The sequence below is a fragment of the Euwallacea similis genome, chromosome 34 (genome assembly GCF_039881205.1).
Source record: "Euwallacea similis isolate ESF13 chromosome 34, ESF131.1, whole genome shotgun sequence".
Classification (NCBI taxonomy): domain Eukaryota; kingdom Metazoa; phylum Arthropoda; class Insecta; order Coleoptera; family Curculionidae; genus Euwallacea; species Euwallacea similis.
The window spans coordinates 184,984-200,363 of NC_089642.1; the positions used below are offsets into that span (position 1 = coordinate 184,984).

General features: G+C 35.6%; 7 protein-coding genes across 11 annotated transcripts in view; 4 read left to right on the forward strand and 3 right to left on the reverse strand.

Annotated features, from left to right (window-relative positions):
* LOC136418291 (pro-neuregulin-2, membrane-bound isoform-like) overlaps positions 1–1,807 on the forward strand; it is a 33,947-nt gene extending 32,140 nt beyond the window's left edge. For 4 of the 5 annotated variants that reach the window (XM_066404326.1, XM_066404323.1, XM_066404322.1 and 1 more), the window contains one exon: positions 45–846. In XM_066404326.1, coding sequence (XP_066260423.1) covers positions 45–189 — 145 coding nt within the window. In that variant the 3' untranslated portion in view covers positions 190–846. Of the gene's footprint in view, positions 1–44; positions 847–1,415; positions 1,511–1,566 lie in introns of those variants that run through there. The other variant, XM_066404325.1, reaches the window with a different exon arrangement.
* The window catches only part of LysRS (Lysyl-tRNA synthetase), an 81,471-nt gene that overhangs the window by 35,879 nt on the left and 30,212 nt on the right, over positions 1–15,380 (forward strand). The window lies entirely within an intron of this gene.
* mad2 (mitotic arrest deficient 2) lies at positions 2,700–3,653 on the reverse strand. Its single transcript, XM_066404327.1, has 3 exons — positions 3,431–3,653; positions 3,232–3,378; positions 2,700–3,180 (listed from the first exon to the last, which is right to left on the reverse strand). Exons 1-3 carry the CDS (start codon positions 3,507–3,509, stop codon positions 2,786–2,788), a joined length of 621 nt encoding a protein of 206 aa, XP_066260424.1. The 5' UTR covers positions 3,510–3,653; the 3' UTR covers positions 2,700–2,785.
* Hsp83 (Heat shock protein 83) lies at positions 4,954–7,775 on the forward strand. The gene is made up of 2 exons (XM_066404432.1): positions 4,954–5,102; positions 5,443–7,775. The coding sequence occupies exon 2, from the start codon at positions 5,443–5,445 to the stop codon at positions 7,573–7,575; it is 2,133 nt and encodes a 710-aa protein (XP_066260529.1). The 5' UTR covers positions 4,954–5,102; the 3' UTR covers positions 7,576–7,775.
* PIG-S (phosphatidylinositol glycan anchor biosynthesis class S) lies at positions 7,815–9,273 on the reverse strand. Its single transcript, XM_066404436.1, has 3 exons — positions 9,076–9,273; positions 8,032–9,019; positions 7,815–7,980 (listed from the first exon to the last, which is right to left on the reverse strand). Exons 1-3 carry the CDS (start codon positions 9,137–9,139, stop codon positions 7,875–7,877), a joined length of 1,158 nt encoding a protein of 385 aa, XP_066260533.1. The 5' UTR covers positions 9,140–9,273; the 3' UTR covers positions 7,815–7,874.
* TM9SF4 (transmembrane 9 superfamily protein member 4) lies at positions 10,366–13,156 on the reverse strand. The gene is made up of 9 exons (XM_066404433.1): positions 12,962–13,156; positions 12,519–12,907; positions 12,308–12,463; positions 11,979–12,256; positions 11,728–11,931; positions 11,433–11,654; positions 11,184–11,379; positions 10,948–11,131; positions 10,366–10,896 (listed from the first exon to the last, which is right to left on the reverse strand). The coding sequence occupies exons 1-9, from the start codon at positions 12,977–12,979 to the stop codon at positions 10,657–10,659; spliced, it is 1,887 nt and encodes a 628-aa protein (XP_066260530.1). The 5' UTR covers positions 12,980–13,156; the 3' UTR covers positions 10,366–10,656.
* On the forward strand, positions 13,508–15,330 carry CstF50 (cleavage stimulation factor subunit 1 Cst50). The gene is made up of 6 exons (XM_066404332.1): positions 13,508–13,722; positions 13,832–14,019; positions 14,083–14,329; positions 14,385–14,529; positions 14,582–14,820; positions 14,879–15,330. Exons 1-6 carry the CDS (start codon positions 13,619–13,621, stop codon positions 15,288–15,290), a joined length of 1,335 nt encoding a protein of 444 aa, XP_066260429.1. The 5' UTR covers positions 13,508–13,618; the 3' UTR covers positions 15,291–15,330.

A 15,380-nucleotide genomic window follows, 5' to 3' on the forward strand; every position in this document is an offset into this window, starting at 1 on the left:
GGTTGATTTAGTTTATTTGCATGTGAGCTAACACTGTTTTCTAGATGCGAAGATGGATATTATGGGCAACGATGCTTCGAGAAGACTCCGCCACGCCCAGTGAGTAGATTTCCCAAAACGACAAAATACGCATGTAACGAAGGACTGTCGACGAAATACTTTTGCCCCACGTTTGAAGCAAATACCTGAACGCGTAATACTGTTCTGTTACCGATGTAAATAACGTTTCCACTCGCGCGGGAACTGTATATTTGTAAATTTTCCTATTTATATAAGACTGTTAAAGTTTATAATTTGTATGAAAGGGCAGTCGATTGGTCAATATAGGCGCCGTTCTATCACTCGAATTAGGAATTTCACATTTTTCGCCTGAGTCATTAAATACACGTACAAAGTTCCTAAATAAAAGTATTCTGTCGCCTTGCAGCTACACCCTCGCTTATATCATTACTGCCGCACTAGCATTCCTAAAAATTGGCACGGTTCATTCAAAAAATCCTCGCTCATACACTTTATTATATACCATGTATATACTATTTATATTTTTATAAGTCCTGTATGAACTGGGATGAGATCTTGAAGTTGTCGTCGAAAATTCGAGTGAAAGGCGCTAATTTTTAATCTACTAGGGCTGTTACCGAACTGCATATTCACACCTTCATTATATGCCTACAAAGCATCAGGGACCGGTATTTTACTACTTTTTTGTATAAAAAAATCATGTAGATATATTTATTTATTACATCTATACTCACAACAAACTCTGAAATCCTAAAACTATTTATAACAAGAGTCTAGAAATAGCTGTAAAACTTATTAATAAAAACATTGTGACTTACAAATCTACTGCGATTGTATTATTTTGACAAATCCGACTGAACGCCAACTTTCCCAAGGGAATATTGTTACATAGGTATGTAAACTATGAGGTTTTGATTTGCACATTTTAATATAATTAACAATACTCTACTAATATTGACTAGACACTTGTTTAGATTTGTTGTGAGTGAGGTGTATTTAACCCCAAATGCATGTATTTGTAGATTAGTAGAGAAAGTAGAGGTGGTGTTTCATTTTCACGACTAAAACTGAGTAGTATTTTGGGAAAGATATTCTATCTAATTCGCGGTACGAACATTTATTTATTTCACGTAAAAATTGTAAGTTCATTATTGTGGCAGGAATGTCATGACCTGTTTCTTGATATAATGGTGACGCTAGTCAGTGGTCATTCCTTACTGAGTCAAAATTTATTTTTCATTCATTGATGTTTCTTCATGTGGCTTTAATCAATCGAGCATTAATAATTAATGGTTTTTATGGGCTAATTCACCATCACAAACGAAGATTCTCCAGCAAATACAAAACTTTTAAATTACAAATAAATTTTTATACTTTTTAATCGATTTTTGCAGGAGTCCACTGACGCAAAGCTTACACCTGAAGATAACAATTTGCGCCATATTGATGACGAATATCAATAATAAAGCTTTAAGAGCCAAGGCACCAGGTACAACAACAAAGGTCAGCAGTAGAACGAAAATAGTAAAGAGATTTATGTTCTAGGACTCCAAAATCTAAATAATAGTTTAGATTCAGCGCGAGCTATCTGGATAAATGAGGAAACTAGACCAAAGAATTGATGTAAATACTCGACAATTTTGTATTTAGCATAGCCTGAATAAGTTAAAATCTATTGAAATCTTCAGAAAAACGATTATTAAAACGTCTAGTTTTTAAATAATAGTCAAAAGCTCTGTAATGCGTATCTAATAATCACATTATTTCATGTTTTGCCTGGAAACTTCTTTGAAAAAAAATAAAAGACTATAATTACTCTTTCAAAAGAAAGATAAACACGTTTTTATATTATTAAAGTACGTTATTTATTTTAATTATACTTCGATATGTGATAACGACAAATGGTCTAATGTTATGTAGGCCTGAACTGCTTCCATGGGCTTCTTTCTCATATGAAATAGATCTACATTAACTCAACAGAATCTCCAGATCATTTGTCGTACTTTAGTTAGGTTTTTGTACTGCTTAGCAAATTTGATATTTTTGTTTATATAGAGATATTAAAAAAATCATAAATGCTAGTGCCTGTATATAAAAGCAGACCCACATCTAGATGTAAGGAAGAATGTGAATGCAGGCATAAAATGTGTCATGATCTGTGATTTTAAATTTGTTTGGGTTTTAAAGGAATTTAGGTGCGCTATATTAAATAGAAGAGGAATTAAAATACTCAACTAAGAGTAAGACACATTTAAAAGCGCAGATTTAATAATTTTTCTATGTTGAGGCAGAAGGTGAATTATTTCAGTATTAACTTAGTAGGCTTATAAGAAGCAAAGGAACCTTCAAAAGTATTTTCATAGGTAATATTTAAGATAGCGTTTAGGAACTTTAAGGTTTGGTCCGTAACATGCATTTGCTTAGAGTAGAGGTAATTCTATTAGTCTGAAATGTCTGCTGTAGTCCATTTTACACCACTTGGACTTACATGCAGACTCAGAAATATTTTAACCAAAGGATTAAAGTCATTAACAAATCCCAACTTTCCTCTCAAAAAATATTGTTATTGTAGGTATTTTCAATGTGAACCTGTTTTAGACTAAATCTAAATGTGAAATAAGTATTTCAATACTGGTAGTTAAAATAAAAAGAATATTTATGAATTATTCATGTGACTTTATATCTTAATTACCTACATTTACAAACAATTTTCTATATGATAAACACCAAAGGTTTATTTTTACCCTAAAACACAACATTCAAATCACTCACTGCTCTTATAAGTAACCACAGTCTCCATTTTATGAATATTAGTAGAAAATGCCCGCATCTTAACAGATTGTGCATTCTTAATACTAGCAGGCTCAGCCACTGCCCACTCATTAGGCAATTGTACATCGTTCGTGGTGTATATTTGAACATCAAAACTGCAAAGACAATCCAACAGGGGCAAATAGGCAATCGAAGAAGCAATTTGTTTTAGCACATCCCTAATCTCATTTTGTATTTGTTTCAATGGTTTTTCTGAGGTTTGACTTTCACCCTCATTATCATCTCCTTCATACTCAACATTAAAGTCCCACCTTTCCATCACTTCCAAAGTTTTCACATTTGTTATGATCAGGGCGATTTTGTTGACTGTTCGATTAATGAGCCATTCTAGAAAGATTAAATATTTTTACTGATTTTTAAACCATTAAATGCAGTTACCTTTAAGCTGCTCTAAAACTGTGGATACAAACTCTTTGATTTTATTGTCTGTAGACATCCAAATGTTCAATCCATAACTTTCAGCTATTTTGAAATTCTCTGAAGGATAGAGCCCTCGTTGGAAGAGAATAGAGTTTATTCCGTAGTCTAAATGGAGACTTAGATAATGGGCTGTAATGGGAATAGTAGAAAAACTTACTTAAATAATCACAGACAATGTCAGCTGAGCCTTTAACAGTAATGGAAGATTTGTGTTTTACTGCTGGGGCAGTGGACATTTTGAGGAAATCGTGCGTTAATACAATGGAAATATAATATATATTAATAAAATTCAATGAATTAACCTGAGAAATAAATAACAATGAATTTTAAGCCTTAAGTAGATTTAAAAAATATTTAAATTTCGAAATTTTCCGTTATTATGAAAATAAAAGAAAACTAAATTAAGCCAATGATTGACTGACATTGACATTGACATATTCACATCGATCTGATAATATTTCCGGTTTAATATATCCCCTGAGTAAATATGTTTGTTTTATAATCTTAAAGTTAAAATCTGTTTTAAATCTTTAAAAATAAAATGCATAAAATTTAATATTTGCAGTTAATGGTACTCCAATAAAATGGTGTTAAAGAAGAAATAGAAACAACAAAACCCTTCAAACCTAATTTGAAATTGCTATCTATGATATAATGTCAGCGAGTGTGAATTCAGAGATTAGTGCTAACATAATAAAAAATATAAAAACATAACTGAGATATTTCTAAAAATGATTAAATACATTATTATGATGTGTCGCTAGTAACAAGTTATAATAAAATTAAGAAATAGTGCTTAATTTCAAGGATATATTGAATTATGTTGTTAGTGTATAAAATGTAAACAATGAAAACAATAATGGACCCTGATCGTAGTTGCCACATGTAGAATTGAATCAATAAAACAATTCATAATAACAATAATATAAATATTATAATATACAAAAGGAACTAATAATAAACAGTTCAATTTTTTTAAGCTCGAATTTACTTAAATGGCTTTGCTAGCAAGGATTTATCAATTAACTAAAATGATAATTAATAACTTCAGTTTCACAAGAACAAAGATCGAACAAATGGAGAAGAGCGGCGATCTTTTCTTGCTCGAAGCATTTGAACTTAACTTCCCAATTTATTCTAGAAGCAATTAATTGTAAAAATTCACAAAATGCTGGTTATGACTGGATTGATCATTAATAATTAATTCAAATTGCTGAATATGTTCCTATATTTTAAAATTTAAATTAGAAAATCAAAGAAATAAATTAATAACGTAATTACTTATTCAGTTACACCTTAAAAAATGCCTATCAGTTGTTAACTTCTTTTTATCTTTTGGTTTCACGTAGATAATCATGTTAGTACCTACAGCATTGTATAATTTACAATATTAAAATATGAAAGAACGAAGAATAGTCCTCACTCTAAGACAAATAGGTAACACCTTCATAACACATTCATTTGCCAAGAAAGCTGCGCTGCCCTTCTAGAACACGGATCTAAAAATAGCTCGAAAACCGTGCAAACCTAACAAAAGAATTTAAGTTTGGCGCTGAACTTTCCGGAACTCTAGTGTCTTCTCTCTCTAATATCGAGCGTGGAATTGCATGGAAACGCTTCTATATTATTCCGGAAATTTCACGTTCCCGGCCGGCTATAAAAGCAGAAACAAACTACTCTTCCGTCAGAATTTGACTAGAATCGGAAGGAGAAACACCGGTGCTCCAAGACGCATTTAAAAGCCATTTCTGTGGATAGTTTCAACAATTTATAAGTGAATTTTATAAGTGTTCGCTGTTTTTTAAGCGTTAAGACCATATATCAACAAGGTAAGTGTGTATTAAGGTCTTTTTTAACATTTTTGTAGCATTTTTGAGGGATTAAATTGAAATTGTTTAATACCGGTGATGCTTTTACACTTTCAACAACAAACGTGAGATCATTTTTGTGGCAAACAATTTGGCATTTCATTATTCTGTTTTTTAATATAAAAAATCCTTCCCTTACCGCACAGAAGGAATTTTAAAGTTCAACCCTTTGACCGTTATTTTTTTTAATTTGAAATTACTTAAAACTCCAGGAACTAAATCCTGAAAATTCTAGAATAGTCTCAGTATGACTCCTACAAGGTGTGGCAATTTACTTATTTCACTCTTTCCTTTATTACAGATGCCAGAAGAAGTTGAAACTTTTGCCTTCCAGGCAGAAATTGCTCAGTTGATGAGCTTGATCATCAATACCTTCTATTCAAATAAAGAAATCTTTCTTCGTGAATTGATCTCAAACTCTTCAGATGCCTTGGACAAAATTAGATATGAGTCCCTAACCAACCCCTCCAAACTTGATTCTGGCAAGGATCTATATATTAAAATCATTCCCAATAAGAGTGAAGGCACTCTCACCCTGATTGATACTGGAATTGGTATGACCAAGGCTGATCTAGTAAACAACTTAGGTACCATTGCCAAGTCTGGAACTAAAGCTTTTATGGAAGCCCTGCAGGCCGGAGCTGACATTAGCATGATTGGACAGTTTGGTGTGGGTTTCTACTCTGCCTACTTGGTTGCTGATAAAGTGACTGTAGTCTCGAAAAACAATGATGATGAGCAATACATTTGGGAGTCTTCTGCTGGTGGCAGCTTCACTATTCGCACTGATCATGGAGAACCATTAGGACGTGGAACTAAGATTATTCTGCATATCAAGGAAGACCAGACAGAATTTTTGGAAGAGAACAAGATCAAGGAGACTGTCAAGAAACACTCTCAGTTCATTGGCTATCCAATCAAGTTGATGGTTGAGAAGGAGCGCGAAAAAGAATTGAGCGAGGACGAAGCTGAGGAAGAAAAGAAAGAAGAAGAAGAGGAGGACAAAGACAAGCCAAAAATTGAGGATGTAGATGAAGATGAAGAGAAGAAAGATGAGAAGAAGAAAAAGAAAACCATCAAGGAAAAATATACTGAAGATGAGGAATTAAACAAAACCAAACCGATCTGGACTAGGAACCCTGATGATATCAGCCAGGAAGAGTATGGAGAATTTTACAAATCACTAACAAATGACTGGGAAGACCATTTGGCAGTGAAGCATTTTAGCGTTGAAGGTCAGCTAGAATTCAGGGCTCTTTTGTTTGTTCCACGTCGTGTTCCATTTGATTTATTTGAAAACAAAAAGCGCAAGAACAACATCAAACTCTATGTCAGACGGGTGTTCATCATGGACAATTGCGAGGAACTGATTCCTGAATATCTGAACTTCATGAAGGGAGTAGTTGACTCTGAAGATCTGCCATTGAACATTTCTCGTGAGATGTTGCAGCAGAACAAGATCCTGAAAGTAATCCGCAAAAACTTGGTCAAGAAATGCTTGGAATTGTTTGAGGAGTTGGCTGAAGACAAGGATGGTTTCAAAAAGTTCTATGAACAATTCTCAAAGAATTTGAAATTGGGCATTCACGAAGATACTCAGAATAGGACCAAATTAGCAGACTTGCTCCGTTACCACACTTCAGCCAGTGGCGATGAAGTCTGCTCATTCAAGGACTATGTCAGCAGGATGAAGGAGAGCCAAAAGAGCATTTACTACATTACTGGAGAGAGCAAAGACCAAGTAGCCAACTCTGCCTTTGTTGAGCGTGTCAAGAAGCGTGGATTTGAAGTTGTCTACATGACTGAACCTATTGATGAATATGTAGTCCAGCAGCTGAAGGAATATGATGGCAAGCAGCTGGTGTCAGTAACCAAAGAGGGGCTTGAGCTTCCAGAAAGTGATGAGGAGAAAAAGAAGCATGAGGAAGATAAGGCTAAATTTGAAGGGCTTTGCAAGGTCATGAAAAGCATTTTGGATAATAAAGTAGAGAAAGTAGTGGTTTCAAACCGTTTGGTAGAGTCTCCATGCTGTATTGTGACTTCTCAATATGGCTGGACTGCTAATATGGAGAGAATAATGAAAGCACAAGCCCTTCGTGATACATCCACCATGGGCTACATGTCAGCTAAAAAGCATTTAGAAATTAACCCTGAACATCCAGTTATCGAAAACCTTCGCCAAAAAGCTGATGCTGATAAAAATGACAAAGCTGTGAAAGATTTAATTATCCTACTCTTTGAAACTGCTCTTCTCAGCTCTGGTTTCACTCTCGAAGAGCCTCAGGTTCATGCTTCAAGAATCTATAGAATGATTAAATTGGGATTGGGCATCGATGAGGACGAAGCTATGGCCACAGAAGACACATCCACAACTGATGTTCCGGCTGAAGGCGGAGATGCCGAGGATGCCTCTCGAATGGAAGAAGTCGATTAAATTTCCTAAGAATCTGCATTGCATGTTTTGGCATTCTTGTTTTTATGCCATTTAATTTTTATTTTTTGTATGAGAAGTATTACTTGTTTTATAATTCGCCATGAGCAAGTTTGGCCTTCAGCCCTTATAATAATCACCTGATTGGAATAAGTTATTTAAGGCTGTGTACAGTTAATTACAGTAATAAAACCATACCACAATCTTTTGGGTTTTATTTAAAATGTTTTTAAGTACTTCTATTAATTTTTATTTTTTATTTCATTAAACAATACTTTTTGGTTTTGTGAATTTAACTATTCCTATTCAGTTTTTCTTTTATTTTTCCCTTTCTTCTTGGCGAGGTGAATCAGTGACATGATAACTGGAATCATCACAGGCAGAAACAATGGAATATAGATGGCATATCTAGAAACAAAACAAGAAGCATAAAATTATATATAAGTAAAAAATACTCACTTCTGATCGTCTGGAAAATATAAAAGGGCCAACAAAGAGGGATGCACAAACGCCTCTTCCGAATTCCTAAAAGCTAGTTTAGCATATTCTAAAGCATTACTTTCATCTCCCTTGGCTAAAAACGATTCTGCTTCCTTCACACTTTCCAAAGCTACAGATATCTTATTCGCAACCATATCGCTGATTACTATACTACTTATTTCTGACAATAACTGTGCTAGAGATATTAAAGTTCTTTTAGAAGACTGTAGCATTTCTTCTATTCTATCTAATTGAAACATATTTATAGCTTCTTGTGATGTGCTATTCAAGTAAAACAGCTCTTGGAGCAAGGACTGAAAAGTTGAGCTAGTAAGTTTCGCGTCTGCATGGAATTCTCCCAATTCGCAGGAGCTTTTGTCTGGATTCATGATATAAATACCACCCCATCTGGGACTGACAAAAGCATTGGTGGATGACATTTCATTGTTTGAATTATAGATATACAATGGAGAAGTGCAATGGGGGAAATATGTGACTAAATTGATACTGGGTCTTGGTGACATGTGAGTCCACAATTTAGTCTCTAAAGGAGTTATTACATGAGGTAATTGATTTTCTAATAAAGCATAATGGTCTAGAACTTTCCTAGGGATTGCCCCAAGTTCAGTTAAATACAACCACTGAGACTTAACAGTAAAACTTGAAACTGGAGATAGTTTTTCAAGGAAGGACTGCAAGTATTGATCAATCTCTAAGGCATCAACTTTGATATTTAATGTTTCAGGACTGGGGTGGACAAAACTGATAAGAATATCGTAATCGAGGCTCAGTGGAAGTCCGAAATCCTTGGAGGTTTTTGGTTTAATTTGGAGATTGTAAATGTCATCCAGAGGTAACGTTGCCCGGTATACTCTGGTAGTGTACCACCAAATGGGTATTCCTAGGATCACAAGCACTATAAAGTAGGAGATTACGCTTAGAGTTCTAAACTTCTGCTCGGGGATGTCTTAAAAAGTAAAATTCAATAAGAATTAAAGCAATAAATGTGAAGGAATTGATTACCAGAGAGAGTTTCAACTTTGTCGCTTTCTTTGGCAGGAGTTTCAGACTTCGTCATAATGCTCATTGTACTCTTTGGTGTACAGGGGGTTTAAATTGCCTTACCGAAACTTGTAAGTTTAATTAAATCTAGCAGATAATGCGAAAATAGGAAGTTTTCGGAAAGGCAAAATTGTAAACAAAAAAAGCGAGGTTATGATAGAAATTGATCGCGCCTAGGAGTGAGGTGGGGTCGCAAAACGGGATCGTGGTACATAGTGCATATTTCATTTGTAACAGGTGTCGAGTGCAACTAGAAACTTAATCTTTCCCCTTTTGTAATTTTCGTAAAAAAATAAAGAAGTAAATAATTGGAGTATTAAATATTGATATACTGGATGTCTCAGATTTTAGTTGACAGCAATTATCTCAAAACCTCGTAAAGATAGGACAGTTCAATTATAAAAGTTATAAGATCAACGCAGATGTATGGGCTGGACATAATTTTAAATATAGAGTAACCCAAATAAAATGCATTAAGAGTTAACTTTTTTATTTGTTTTTAAATTATAATATTTCATGTATTTCATTTATAATCTTTGAATTGCGGCCAACATCTTTTACATTTACATCTCAGTTTTTAAAGGAAAATCGAAATACTAAATCAACAGTTGTTTTCGCTAGTCATTATTTTGTTGCCGAAATAGAACATGCGAGTTTAAATAGAGTCCTGCGCATGGCTGATTTTTTAGTTAAAGCAACGAAAAAAATTGAATCATGTTTCATTTCGCTGGTGAGTAAATAGCTATCTATAGTTGCCGAGGAATACACATCCCACTTGTTCAAACCTGTCGCCAGGCACGGGCGATATTTTCTGGTTGCACAGTCAGTTGGCTTTGAACATTTCTCCTGATGGATTCTATTAAAATATCTCGTAACTTTAAAGTCACAGTTAATCTTAACTGTGGCGGTACAGCTAGGTGCATGTTGGTATTACATTCAACGTCCCAGCACATTCAAATCGTCAAAACTCTTGACGCTCATTCAGAAATAACTGAAGAATTGTAACGGGTACTCTCTCAATCCCTTAAACTAATGAAAATGTCTCTTGAAAAGTGAAAACGCACGCTATCTGAACAATGTCCATGGCGAACTGACCGGCGCGGGCAGCAATTCAGTTGCCCATATGCGCAAGTGAATCTTATCAGCACCTCAAGTTGCTCATGCGTGGCAGGCCTATAAGTCTGATTTAATATTACACAAATCTGAAATAGTCCGCACTTCGCTTTTTTATTCAACGTAATAACAACAAAATTAAGAAGCGTTACGTTTAATTAATTTACTTTTAAAATTAAAACTAATACATAAATATCGATATTGACAAAATCATACGCTAACATTATGTACAACCTTAGTTCTTATCCTAAAAACTTGAAACTCTTGTTACACTCTGGTCCGATTAGTACATTATCCAATCTCACATCACAAAAGCTCTTACAGTCCGTGAATGAGCTGCTATAAATCCAAATATTTGGTTACTTTTAAATTCATCTGTGATGTTTATTTGGCCTTTCCAATCACAATTCTCCCTAAATTCGTCACAATTTAATCGATTTTGACGGCAGAATAAATCTTCTTAACAAACAAATAGGCGGCATAGAACCCAATCGTGCCAGTTAGTAGCCAGAAGGTAAACACCATGAGCCCAGTGTAGCCGATGTAGAGAAGTGTGGGGATGAATTCCGTTATTTCCAGTTTGGTCATGAAGTAATAGAACGAGTAAGCAAGGACGTAGAAAGCGGAGCCTCCCGAGACCATGAAGCTTCTCCACCACCAATGGTAGTCCTAGAATCACATATAAAAAAATATTTAGATATTTGTTCTTTTTACTCTTACTTCTCCACATAGCTGAAAGTAGACCATCACTATGGCGATCTGCGAGCAGGAGATTACGAGGATTATGAACACCAGGAACAAGAACCCAAAAAGGTAATAAAATTGGTTTTGCCAAATGGCCGTAAAGATGAAAAAAAGCTCAATGAAAACAGCTCCAAATGGTAAAATACCCGCGATCATGGTACTGAAATAAAATAACAATTAACTTAATTTAACTAAGAATGAATAGAACGTACCATAATATTGGGTTCATGTACCAATGTTGCTCAGGCACCTGCCTCGGAATCTGGTTAGTGCGAACCGGATGAGGATAGGGCTGCTTCCTATATCCGAAGTAATACCCCAAGTACACTAGAGGCAAAGAGATGAACACCCACATCAATAAGAGCGAGATCATCGTTGAAAATGGTACAGCTCCGCTGCTTGCTTTACCTGTTCGAAATAATCAATTTATTGGTCCGATAAGTAATCAACTACACTTTTACCCCAGATAAAGAAATTGAGGACAAAGAAGGTTGCAGCTAAAACTCCAGGATATAAAACTGCGGTTGAAAAGGCGGCTCTCCTCCACTCTCGTCCTTTCATGGTTTTATATAATCTGGCAGACAAGTATCCTGCCACTGCGCCATTGATAAGATAGAAGATGATTGCAGCATTTGTTAGGGCTCCTCTGGATGCAGGAGATAAAATTCCCAACATAGCAAAAACTAAAAATTTTCTTTACTGCTAATCATTGAAAAACCAAATAAAATTAACATTTAATTGCCTCATTAGACTTACACAAAGTAGGTAGGGCCATAAGGAATATCTGAACGCCTGAACCTACGAAAGCGGCAAATAAATGGGCATTTCGCGGTGGTCGGAAAACATCACCATGAACCAAGTTCCAACCAGTTTCCTCAACAGTGTCATCAAAAAACTCATCAGCATTATACTGAGCTATATCTTTCCTAAGTGTCCTAATCATAATCATAGTCAAAATCCCTGAAAGCAACCTCTAGAAAAGTTCCTGGGATTATTATTAAACTTACCTGATAAGAAAAAGACAACCACAATTGAATTCACAATGGAAAACCAATGAATATCAGCATCAGTCATTGCTAAATATGTATCCCATCTAGAAGCCCAACTAATGCTTGATTCCTCCCACTCTACTTCGTAAGTGAAAAACAATTTTGTCCCCGTTGTGGGATCAACTATTTGGGGCTTGGCATCCTTAGGGAAGCTGCATGTGGAGCCTTCGAATTTCACCTGATCCATTGCTACTGATCGAGCTCTTAAGCTGAAGCCTACCACTCTGTACACCTCACTAACATTGACGTTAAGAAAACTTGAAATCAAGTACATAATAAATACTCACGGTTGAGGTTGATGGTAATATAGCTTAAACTTCAAGTGATTGTTTATAATACTCCTGTCTCCCACAGTATTACCCAAGCGATAACCATGCTCATACTCAATTTCATCTTCTTCCAAACTCTTACGAGGAGTGGCTGCAGGGAGATTATCAACCAGGCTGAAATTACTCCACTCAAGCAAAATCATCATACAACACAACAAAAAAATGTTACAGATGGACGAAATATTCATGCTGGATTCTATCCACGACCATTTGAGACTCTCCCACACTCCAATTGATAGGACTATCAGGAGTGTGGCACACTAAGGAGCATGTGGTGGACTGGGCCATTTTCACCACATATGGAGTATTCACAATGCGATCTCCTCTCAATACTTCTCCTAGATTTTCAGACTTGTAATGAATTGCACTGGCCCCTCCTTTTGGCAGGCAGAAAGGCAGCGAGTAATACTCATAGGGCAACTGTGTGTGTATACTGGTCATTTTTACAGCTTTGACTTCCATGAGTTCCCCAATTCGAAAGTCTGAGGGGGCCATTCCTGGTACATAAAATTGCATAGTGCCTTGTATGCACAAAAGGAGTAAGGCTAATCTGTAGGGCTGAATAATTGTTGTCATGTTGTAAGCTTCTAACAATTTTGGACGTGTACTTACTTGAAAATTGAATGTCATTGTAGCAGTTATGCGAAAAACACTAAATTATGTTTTATAAGGGAGTTGTTGCGTACATTTAAACGAGTAATAAGAAATTAATCATTCTTTTAAAGCTGAAATTCTAAAATTTTGGAAAATTAACTTTTGTTGACTTATCATTAAAAAAATTGGTTAGGGGAGTGTCATTTATTGTTGCTGTCATCTTGACGTTAATTAGCTAAAAAGGCGATTTCAATTTTATATAAGTTGTTCTAATTGATCTGAAATATGCTATTATTCTTGTTTACTGCATAGTGAAAAAAAGATAAAATAAGTTCTAACAGTCCGCATAAAAGAGAAATTTTAAGTAAACAATAAAAAAAATGAAATGTGAAAACACCTAATTGTTAAATATATATCATAACCTCACTAATAAAATGCAAACTACTCAAAAATGTTTACTTGGTTTCCTCTTGATTTTTAATTAAAACTGTCCGAATTTATGTAGTTTTACTATTTGTAAGTGAATTACATTCAATTCTCCATAAAAAAACTTCCCGTTTTATGCCTATACGTGGACGTCAATCGAATTATATACCCACCAATTTATCAAGTCTGCAAATACTGCTTTAAAAGTTTTTGTTATTTCAATTAATATCATCCGCTAAAAACACGAAAATGACAAACTCCAATTCTTTTAACAACACTTCACATAATGAGGAGGATCCTGACACTAGGAACATCATCAAGAGCCGTGAATTCATGTATCGTCTCATCATTAGGTAAACTATTGAGAAACATCTCTGAAATGTATAAGCTTTCATTCCTCATTTGTCATTGGAATCATTTGCCATGGAATGGTTTTGAAGTTGCAAAGATCCCCTATTTTAGTCAGCTGTTTTATGATGGTCATCAGCAACTGGGTCAAAACCTTGCTCAGGCTGTCTTAGCAGAACCAGCCTGTTCTCCAAGCGATCGGCTTTTCAAAATTGTGTTAGCAGGTTTGGAGCATGAGCCTGAGAGAAAAGACCGGCCCAAAAACATCGCCATTGGAAACAATCAAATAGGGCCAGGATTAGGTAGGTTTAACTTTAAAGAAGTCTTAAGTATGTCTAAGCCCATTTGTCTTCCTTGACTTATAGACCTGGAATTTGAAACTGACTCAAGTACAATTGCTCCTGAACCTGCTCTGTATGAGACAGCATATGTAACTTCACATAAAGGAAATTGCCGGGCTGGCTGTTTTTCCAATGATGGTCAGCTAATTGCTACTGGCAGTGTAGATGCAAGTATTAAGATTTTGGATGTGGACAGGATGTTGGCTAAATCTGCTCCAGATGAGCTGGATCCGTCCAGGGCTGTAGAGCAGCAGGGTCATCCAGTTATAAGGCATGTTTAATGATTTGGATTATCTGCAATTTTTCTGATATTGTAATATTTTTAGAACTCTTTATGATCACATGGAAGAAGTGACGTGTCTAGAATTCCATCCAAAAGAACCAATACTATGTTCTGGGTCTAAAGACCACAGTATCAAATTATTTGACATATCCAAACCAAGTGTGAAGAAGGCATTCAAAACTATCTCTGTTAGTTTGTTGTTTTTATTATTTGAGTTTAAAAATGATAAAGTTTGTTTAGGAATGTGAGCCAGTAAAGTGTTTCTCCTTCCATCCAAGTGGAGATCATTTATTAGTTGCCACCCATCATCCAGTAATCCGTCTCTATGATGTAAACACTCTTCAGTGCTTTGTATGTCCTTTCTCAAACCAGCAGCACACCCAAATGGTCACCAGCTTAAAATGGTCATTAGATGCTAAAGTCTTTGCTAGTTGCAGCAAGGACGGAGCTATAAAGTTATGGGACGGAGTTTCTAATAGGTTCAGTGGTTTAATCTCCTCTGGAGTTATCCCCTTAATATATTCTTTTATCCCTCAGATGTATCAACACTTTCGCCAAAGCCCATGATGGTTTCGATATATGTTCAGTGATGTTTTCACGCAACGGCAAATATCTCTTATCAGCCGGCAAAAATTCCATTTGTAAGCTGTGGGAATTGTCTACCAGCAGATGTTTGATTGCCTATACGGGAGCAGGCACGACGGGGAAACAAGAATACGAAGCTCAGGCCGTATTCAATCACAGCGAGGACTACGTTTTGTTCCCTGATGAGGCCACTACTTCGTTATGCGCCTGGAACTCGAGAAACGCGTCAAGGAAGCAACTGATGTCTTTAGGGCACAATGGGGCGGTAAGACTGATTGCGCATTCGCCCACTCAGGCTGCATTCTTGACGTGTTCTGATGATTTCCGAGCGCGGTTTTGGTATAGAAGAACCCCTACGTTGTAACCTTTAAGTATTGCAAATAAAACGTACTTTAGATAGGAAAGTGTTTTAATTTGAAATAGAGACGGGCATGTGCGTTAAATTTAACACGTT

Excerpts from the sequence above, each read along its gene's own strand:
- mad2 (XM_066404327.1), bottom strand. The coding sequence starts at position 3,509 with ATGTCCACTGCCCCAGCAGTAAAACACAAATCTTCCATTACTGTTAAA. Across the intron at positions 3,379-3,430 it reads CATTGTCTGTGATTATTTAA|ACTACGGAATAAACTCTATT; the intron begins GTAAGTTTTTCT and ends GTCTCCATTTAG. Across the intron at positions 3,181-3,231 it reads AGTTTTAGAGCAGCTTAAAG|AATGGCTCATTAATCGAACA; the intron begins GTAACTGCATTT and ends TAATCTTTCTAG.
- Hsp83 (XM_066404432.1), top strand. The coding sequence starts at position 5,443 with ATGCCAGAAGAAGTTGAAACTTTTGCCTTCCAGGCAGAAATTGCTCAG.
- PIG-S (XM_066404436.1), bottom strand. The coding sequence starts at position 9,139 with ATGAGCATTATGACGAAGTCTGAAACTCCTGCCAAAGAAAGCGACAAA. Across the intron at positions 9,020-9,075 it reads CAAAGTTGAAACTCTCTCTG|ACATCCCCGAGCAGAAGTTT; the intron begins GTAATCAATTCC and ends TTACTTTTTAAG. Across the intron at positions 7,981-8,031 it reads TATTTTCCAGACGATCAGAA|ATATGCCATCTATATTCCAT; the intron begins GTGAGTATTTTT and ends TTTTGTTTCTAG.
- TM9SF4 (XM_066404433.1), bottom strand. Across the intron at positions 11,655-11,727 it reads TATGGCCCTACCTACTTTGT|TTTTTGCTATGTTGGGAATT; the intron begins GTAAGTCTAATG and ends GAAAATTTTTAG. Across the intron at positions 11,132-11,183 it reads TACATGAACCCAATATTATG|TACCATGATCGCGGGTATTT; the intron begins GTACGTTCTATT and ends ATTTTATTTCAG.
- CstF50 (XM_066404332.1), top strand. The coding sequence starts at position 13,619 with ATGACAAACTCCAATTCTTTTAACAACACTTCACATAATGAGGAGGAT. Across the intron at positions 14,020-14,082 it reads TCAAATAGGGCCAGGATTAG|ACCTGGAATTTGAAACTGAC; the intron begins GTAGGTTTAACT and ends CTTGACTTATAG. Across the intron at positions 14,821-14,878 it reads TGGGACGGAGTTTCTAATAG|ATGTATCAACACTTTCGCCA; the intron begins GTTCAGTGGTTT and ends TTTATCCCTCAG.